The sequence below is a fragment of the Piliocolobus tephrosceles genome, chromosome 13 (genome assembly GCF_002776525.5).
Source record: "Piliocolobus tephrosceles isolate RC106 chromosome 13, ASM277652v3, whole genome shotgun sequence".
Classification (NCBI taxonomy): domain Eukaryota; kingdom Metazoa; phylum Chordata; class Mammalia; order Primates; family Cercopithecidae; genus Piliocolobus; species Piliocolobus tephrosceles.
The window spans coordinates 60,484,444-60,493,550 of record NC_045446.1 but is presented as its reverse complement, the minus strand read 5'-3'; the positions used below and the strand labels follow the sequence as shown (position 1 = coordinate 60,493,550).

Here is a 9,107-nt window from a genome sequence, read left to right as displayed (position 1 = left end):
ATATCAATGCAATGCATTATGATAATATCTAATTTTATATAGTACTTCACAAAGACATGTGCTTACTTGATCTTCCCAATATTTCTGTAAGAAGTAGAGGAGGACTTGTTTTCTTCGGTTTACTGGTGGGAGAGGTTAAATGACCTGCCCGAGGACACAAAGCCAGGAAGCAGCAAACCTGGGCCTTGGCCCTTGTCTTTGAACAACAAACCCGGTGGTAGTACCACAGTACCATCTTGCCTCTGGCTAAATAAACATTATGTATGTATTATTTCAAAATATTCTTATGGGCAATGTGAGAATAAACCTGCCTTTTAAAAAAGTTTTTCTGTTTTTATGCTATACAATATCAATATTCTTCATAGCTTTATAGGTTTTGGTTGATTTTAGCATTTTCAGGTTTGACAAACTGGCACTATACAGATTGGCTACTCTTTCCCTGGCAATGAAAAGTACATCATCTACATAATCTTCAAAGAATATGGTACTCTATGATTTCAAAAAAAGAAGTCAGAAGCAGATTTCTCATCATAGCCCTCTGCCCCGACCACAAGTAATGGAAGGTAGATCTCTGCTGTTCTCCCCTTCACTCTTAGTCCAGCAAAAGAAAAAGGATAAAAGAATGCACAGAACACAAATCCTACAAAATTTTACCAAAGCACATATGACATAAAAATAACCTTCCTCTCACATTTTCTAAGTGCATCAAAAAGAAGGTTCACAGTAATAATATCAAGAATTGAGGCAATGTTTAGAAGTTATAATAGTAAGAGTTCTAGAAATAGATGTATCTTTCCCATAAAAATGTGTTAATTATTTCTCCAGTTGTTCAGCCTTGTATCCCTGGTGCCGTCAGCCTCAGCACCTGATGGACTCTGCTTGGGCTGAGCAATGAATTTGAGTCTGAACTTGCAGATCACCAGCAATGTGATTTCTCCCTTAAGCATCCCCCTCCAACTCAGAGTGAAAGCCAAAGTCCCTTCTGTGGCCTAAGGATCTAGCCTATCTTGCCTATGCTCCTTGCACGCCCACTTCTAGTCCTCCAGCACAATAGCCTCTTCGCTGCTTCCAAACTCATCAAGCAGGCCTTGTCAAGTGTCACAGTCTTTGCACTTGCTGTCCCTCTGTCTGAAATGTTCTTCCTTCTGATATCTGCATGGCTAGCTCTTTTGACTCGGGTTTTGCTCAAATACTACCTTCCCAGCAAAGATTTCCCTGGATGTCTGTTACAAGCTCAATTGTGTTGGTCTCCACACACCCACAAATTCATACGTCGAGGTCTTAATTAACCCTCAGCATCTCAGAATGTGACTCTATTTAAAGATAAGATCTTTAAAGAGGTGACAAAGTTTAAAAAAATGAGGTCACTAGGATGTTCCCTAATCCAATATGGCTGTTGACCTTATAACAAGGGGAGATGAGGGTACAGGCAGAGATGGAAGAACAGCTAAAGACACAAGGGGGGGGCATCTACAAGCCAAGGAAAAAGGATTCAGAAAGAACCAAACATGCCAGCATCATGATACCAGACTTCTACCCTCCAGAACTGTGAGAGAATACACTTCTGTTGCTTAAGCCTGTCAGTCAGTGGTGCTTTGTGGTGGCAGCCCTAGCAAACTAATACAATGCCCTAATTAGAATTTACCGCATTCCCACTCCCTCTCTTTCTGTTTTATTTTTTTAAAGCCCTTATCATTATCTAACATATATTTTACTTGTGCAGTTTGTCTGCTATTTATCTGCCTTTGCTAAAACCTAAACTCTTTCATGGCAGGGATTTTTGTCTGCTTGTTCATTGCTGTTACCCCAGTTCCACACAGTGACTGGTCCATGGTATGTGCCCACTAAGTACTATTGGGTTATTGGAGACCCGAGAAGGAGGAGAGGGAAGAAATGTGGGGGCACTTGACAATCAAATGATAGACTTTGCTTTGAGAGAGCATCTCTGGAAACTTCTTGACTCACTTATGAGATTAAGCAGCCACAAGCAGCTCTTTATCTTCTAATTTTGCCTAAGACATCCATACAGCCCACAATGGGCATCCCCTCCCCTGCGTTAATCATTGTTTTCCGTCTCTCTTCTGCATTTTAAACCAAAGCAGAGGGTAGGAAGGCAGATGAGCTGAGCGTCTGGGCTAGATAGGAACCTATAGTACAGCCCTGTACCAGCTGATGCCAATAACTTTTTCTTTGCTCTGTATCTTTTGTCTCATAACTTCCTAAACACCATCAGTCATCAGTTATCTTTGCTGCAGTAAAATATATATGTGTTTCTTTGTACTGCAGTCCTAGGTGCTCTGTTATGGTAGGAATCAATAAGATGTCTCCTGTTCTTAAAAAAAAAAAAAAAAAACTCAATGCAAATAAAGGGGACTCCCTAATTCCACCTCTTTGGAGCTCAGTAATGAGTAAAGATACTGCAGCACTAGGAATTGATGTTAGAGAAAAAGAAGATATTCACCTAATTTGAAAGAGATAGGAATTCAAGTATTGGACATATTAAAGGACGGTAGGGCGAGGCAAAAACACCAAACTCTGAATCTGGAGACATGAGACCTAACCATAGTTCTGCAAATAAAATGCCTCATGATCTAAATTACATCAGTTCACTTCTCTGGGCTTGGCCTTTTCATTGATTAGGGATGTGAATGATAACTGTACTCTCTTTTATCCAGAGTATATGTTGTTACAATATAAATATCTTATATTTTTAGGAAAAAATAGGGGAATTATTCTGGGTATACAAATGTTTAATTCCATGAATAGTCATCTTTAGTCAACGACAAAATTTTGTGAAGTTAGGTCAGATGGTGTCATTCCCAATTTAAAGACAAAAACTAAGGCACAAAAAGGCTTTGGAAATTTTTTCAATGCCACATAGTAAGCAGACAGAAAATCAGAGAATGACTACATTCATTGCCCTTTCTAAATTGAGTCTGCCCAGAGAAGTAAGAGATTTGTTCAAAGTCACAAACCAATAATATTACAGAATCAGGGCTAAAATTCAGATTTCTTGGCATTTCTACTCAGAATTCTTTTAGGGATACATGTTATTGAGACAATGTGTATAATACTAGCTATCCCTCTACAGCAAGAACAGAATCCCCTTCTAGTCCCTTTATGGGTGGCAAATCCAGAATACCTAACTTTTTATATCTGCCTCTAATAGCACTTGCCATTATGATCTGACCTCACATCCAGCCATTATCCTGGTGAATTGGAGGACTATACACTGACTTTGCCATAGTTGAGTGCAGTATCCTCAACAAGCATATCTTATTTATCTCACACTTCCTTCTGGTATACCCATATGAATGCTCAAATTGCTGTATATAGTCAATCATGATATGAAAGCATATTCAGGTTGCCTAGCCTCTTCATAGGCATTTCAGATACCTATGATATGTATCACATATATGATATATATATACACACACACACAAACTAAGGCACAAAAAGGCTTTGGAATTTTTTCCAATGCCACATAGTGAGCAGACAGAAAATCAGAGAATGACTACATTCATTGCCCTTTCTACATTGAGACTGCCCAGAGAAGTAAGAGATTTGTTCGAAGTCACAAATCAATATATATATACATACACATATATGTATATATACACACGTGTGTGTATGTATATATATACACATACACAAAAGTGATTTGGTGTATATTTGGCACATAACAGAAAAAAGTCAATACATCATTATATCATTAATTCAAAACATCAATGGCATGTTACTAAGAATGATCAGAATTTAGTCTTTATTGAAGTTGTCAAAATGTCTAGGTACAGACAGTCATGGGCAGTGTAGAGGTTATGGTTGCATAAAGACATAGTTCTAACCCAACAGAATTTTGTAAGATAGTGGAAGTAGGAAAAATACAAAATTGGAGATTACCAAAGACCGGTTTAGAAAGGGAAGGCCTCTGGGAAACAGGGAAACTTGTATTAAAACTTAATAGAGAAGAGGAAAATAAAGGAATGAGACTCCCTAGGTAGGAGAAAAGGCATGAATGAGAGGTAAGAAACATCCCATGATGTGGATGGACTAGAGATCAATAAATTATGTGCAGGATGTGGAGGGAGACAAGTCTGGAAGGGTCAGTTTGAGAAGATTAATAAATACTTAGCTTGGTGCTTTGGATATAGAACTCAAAACATCATTGCACAATATAGAAATTAGCAGAAGGTTTTAAAATGAATTATATGCGGTAGTCATTTCAGATGCTTGTACAAGTGAAAAACAAATTTTTTTTCTGAGTCTAAAGAAGATTATTTCACAGAAAGATCTTTGTTTTATATAAATCAACCAAATATCTGATATTACAGGGCAATCATAACAATACTACTCAGAAAGAGTCCTTCATTTGCCAGGAAGAATGTCAGATTCTAACCTCAGTGATAACCATCTTCCAGACACCTTCTTAACAGGGATCCCAGGGCTGGAGGCTGCCCAATTCTGGACAGCCATCCCTTTCTGTGCTATGTATCTTGTAGCACTGGCCGGAAATGCTGGCCTCATCCTGGTCATTGCCTTGGACAATGCTCTTCATGCACCTATGTACCTCTTCCTCTGCCTTCTCTCACTCACAGACCTGGCTCTCAGTTCTACCACTGTGCCCAAGATGCTGGCCATTTTGTGGCTTCATGCTGGTGAGATTTCCTTTGGTGGATGTCTGGCCCAGATGTTTTGTGTCCATTCTATCTACGCTCTGGAGTCCTCGATTTTACTTGGTATGGCCTTTGATAGATATGTGGCTATCTGTAACCAATTAAGATATACAACCATTCTCAACCATGCTGTCATAGGCAGAATTGGCTTTGTTGGGATATTCCATAGTGTGGCTATTGCTTCCCCCTTCATCTTCTTGCTGAGGTGACTCCCTTACTGTGTTCACCGTGTCACGATACACACATACTGTGAGCATATGGGCATTGCCCGACTGACCTGTGCCAACATCACCGTCCATATTGTCTATGGCTGACTGTGGCTCTGCTGGCCATGGGACTGGATTCCATCCTCATTGCCATTTCCTATGGCTTTATCCTCCATGCAGTCTTCCATCTCGTGACACCCAGCACAAAGCTCTGAGTACCTGTGGCTCCCACATTGGAGTCATCCTGGTTTTCTACATCCCTGCCTTCTTCTCCTTCCTCACCCACCGCTTTGGTCACCACCAAGTACCCAAGCATGTGCACATCTTTCTGGCTAATCTCTATGTTCTGGTGCTTCCTGTGCTCAATCCTATTATCTATGGAGCTAGAACCAAGCATATTTGGAGCTGACTTCTAAAACTGCTTCACCTGGGGAAGATGTCAGTATGAATTCTGAGCAGAAGTTGGAGATTAAAAAAAAAATATGTAGGATAGCTGTCTAGATACATTTACATGGACACACACTGATGATATGAAAGGAATGGTTTGACATGGCAGGAAGCTCTGAAAGGAAAAGAAATAGCAAGATGAATCGGAGCTATCAATGATCACACTGAACATATTTTCAGGAGGCTCCTCGGGGAACTCTGAATACCCCAGAAAGGTGATAATATTCTCACACTTGTCTCAAAAGTGTCTATGACTTACTAAGGAGAAAGTCAATTCCTGGTCTTCAGAGGCATCTGGATTTAAGGGTAGGAATATTCTCCTGTGAGTCCAAGTGTAAAAGAGAAGATTTGGAGTGAATTTGAGTTTGAATTCCATCACTTTGAGTATTGATGTATTGGTTTAAAGCACAAAGTATAAAGTCAGAGTGCCTGCATTTGAATCTTGACTGCTCTACTTGTGACCTTGAGCATGTTTGAAATGTTTCTGTGCCTCAATTTGGCCAACTGTTAAATGGGGATAATAATAACATCTAACTTTGAATGTTGTAGTGAGAAATAAATAAGTTAGAAAACTGAAGACAGTGACCAACATGTACAGCACTCATTAAATAAATATAAAATGAGAAAGTTATGTAACCTCTCTAAACATTACTAGTAAAGATATTTAACCTATATAAAACTTTTTTTACATTACCTCACATCACAGGGTTATTGTGATAATTATATTAGATAACAATTCTATAATATTTTAAAAGTGCTGGAGATATGACTGGTACTTAATAAAATCGTATTTTCTTTCACTCCTCCCACATTCATCCATTTTGAGGTCTCTTTCCTTTTAGTCATAAAGTTATCCCTTATTAAGAATTCACAGGAGCCAGCCCCAAATCTGTTGGGAGAAAAACTGAGTGTTGGAAGAGAAGCTAAGGCAGGGCTTGCATGACTGACATGTCTGACATAATGTAAAAGTCTTGGAACATGTCTGGGGGCCAGGATCTAAAACCATTTGTGGCCTTTGGAACACCAAGCTCTGTGCTAAAGGGTGGAAGGCTACCCTGATGCACCATAATCTAAGCCCAGGGCATAAAACCTCTCGTGACTTGGACAGAATCCAGGGCTCGTGGCTCTGGAATGTGTCTAGACTTGCTGGCTCTTTGCTCCTTGCTCTCCCAGGATCGATTGTGTCTTGAGTTAAAAGAACCTGCTCTCTGTTATCTCAAGTAGCAGAGCATATGCTAAACATTCACAACTGTAAATCATGTGCTTAATGCAATGCACCCTTTTGACCCCCCACATTCTCACCATCTGTTTCTTTATTTGGTCACCCATGAATAGTCTGGGCTTCCAGAGCTCGGGGACTTCACTGCCTTCACAATCGCAATGGCCCCCTGGTCCCACTCTCTCTCTGAAACTGTCTTTTTCTTAATCCTTCGACTCTGCTGGACTTCATCAACCCCATGACCTGGTGTTGGGTCTGATCACCCCAACACAAATCCAAGTTCCTTTTTTAATAGTAATGCTTTAGTAATCTCAGCTCTGAAATAGGTCCACCCATCTCCTTCCAACTCCTCAGAGAGATGATCGTTGTTATTTGCATTATAAATTAAAAGCCTGTCATTCAGGGAGACTAATAGCCTAAGGTTATGACATTTATTGACAATATCTCATACACTGTCCAGTATTTTATTATGCAAAGATTATGAGATCTGTGTGCAGATGACCATAGGCTTATCTACTAGCTGCGTGAATTAGGGTATCCCACTTTACTGCCCTCAGCCTTAGTAAAGTGTTTATTATAATCTCAGAAACAAAGCAAGCATTCAATTCCGATTGCTGGCAGTTGGTAGTATTCAGCTAATAATTCTTAAAGTTATAAAGGTATGCTAAGTTTTATTATAGCTGCCTGATTTAATCTGCAGTGTTCATTTATTTGCTTTTGAATTGATAACCATTTTAATACTTCATCAGACTAGGCATTTCATCTGTTCCTTGCACATAATTAATAAGCACTCAATAAAACATTATGGGAAAAGTGTTAGAGATTATACTGGTATGTATCATAGTCTTGGTTGATTTAATGAATAAATGATGTCTTCATTACGCTAATGTGTTGGATAATGAAAATGTATGTCTAGCACAGTGTCTGGCACACAGTAGGTATTCAGTAATTTGATTCTTGTTTATATTACACTGAGGCTGTTCTGATATAGTCACATCCACAAGAATCAGGACAAAGAGTATTTTTATCTAGAAAAGCAATTCCAGGAAAAAGTTTCACAAGTTCATGGGTAAGACAAGAGGATAAGTGTCAGCTGTGACCATGGAGAGCTCCTAGTTCAGCTGTGGAGGTAAATTCATGCACAAGGAGCTGTCACAGGTCAGGGACAGTCATGTCTTGGCCCAGAGGAGCTCAGAGGAGAATGATCAGAGGTGTGGAACAGATTGGAAGAGGAGGAGGTACCAGAAAATGGTGCAGGAAGGAGACAGCAAAGAGGATTACTGAAAGAGCTTGAGGAAGCTAGGGGTGATTACATTTTGAGGGGTCCTCAAAATCCAGGCCCAGATGAGAAGACACAGGCAGCCCTTACAAATTTTATAAGTCAGTCTCCACTGAAATATTGATGGATCAATCTCAATCAGCTGTTACTGAAGTTTGAAATAAAGCAATGCAAATGACTAACACAGAAAGACAGGATTTCCCAAGGTGCAACTTCCCTGATTACCACATCCTAGTGTTCAGCATCATCTTTCCCTAAAAAGGCATAAAATATGGTTTTACCTATGCACTAAAAAGAAATTCAGCTTTTGAGTATAGATAGATGTCACCAACCCTAGAGCATGTGCAAATCATTTAGACTGCTGCATGAACCTGATCCTGCTAGAGCCTTAAACAGTCCTTCTCCTGGACCACTTTGAGAAATGAGTTCACAGTTTAGCACATAAATCAGTGCAATTGCCAAATTGCAAAGAAGAGTTAACAATAAGCCTAACCTCAGAATCTTGTCCTATTAGGTAAACTTGTTCCTTTATCCCCAAGTCTAGCCATTTCAATCTGTACTGAGGAAGACTCTCTGAATTCAATTTTAAGTAATTCAGCACTGGTAAGGCCCTGAAGAACTACCCCGCCAAGTTCTCCCCAATTCCATAGCACATCTCCAGAACCAGAATGCACCTCACCCCACCAAGTCTGTCTCTCTCTCTCTCACAAAATAAACATAAACACACATACACACACACTCACACACACAATTTTCTTGTATATGTAGGATTCAAAAAACAAAAAAAATTCTTCCCTCTGAGTGTGAAGAAACTGTTTTCTCTCTTCCATCTCACTCCATGTTATTTGACTTTATTCTGATGTGCTAACATTGGTTCTCAGCAGCACAGAGACATTCAATTTGCTATTATAAATATATTAATAGATAATTTCTTCATTGTGATTTAGATTATTCTCTTAATTTTTTCTAACTGAGATTCTAAATTCCCAAACAGTTGAAACTTAATTTGTACCTTTCTCTGTGTAAGGGCAAGCAAGGTAAGACACACTTTCTATTCACTTGTTTCAAGGGAATTGATGGATTCTGACTATGGAGCAGCATAGAGCCAAGATCACAAACTCTGGAATCCAAGAGCTCTGGTCCCTACATCTTTGTTAATCAGGAGCTATGTGACCTTAGGAAAATTACAGACCTTCTCTGTGCTTGCTTCTTCCTCTGTATAATGTTACATAACCTGTCCTGGTGCTTAAAAGAATCAATGTAGTTGCTATGTCAGGAGTAGA

At 39.4% G+C, this 9,107-nt stretch overlaps 1 protein-coding gene across 1 annotated transcript; it reads left to right on the top strand.

Moving 5' to 3' along the window:
• The first annotated feature begins 4,381 nt into the window (after nt 1–4,381).
• LOC111540942 (olfactory receptor 52D1) lies at nt 4,382–5,327 on the top strand. Its single transcript, XM_023209622.1, is given in 3 exon segments — nt 4,382–4,982; nt 4,985–5,068; nt 5,071–5,327. Coding segments are annotated over 3 exon segments (942 nt in total).
• Nucleotides 5,328–9,107: the final 3,780 nt, after the last annotated feature.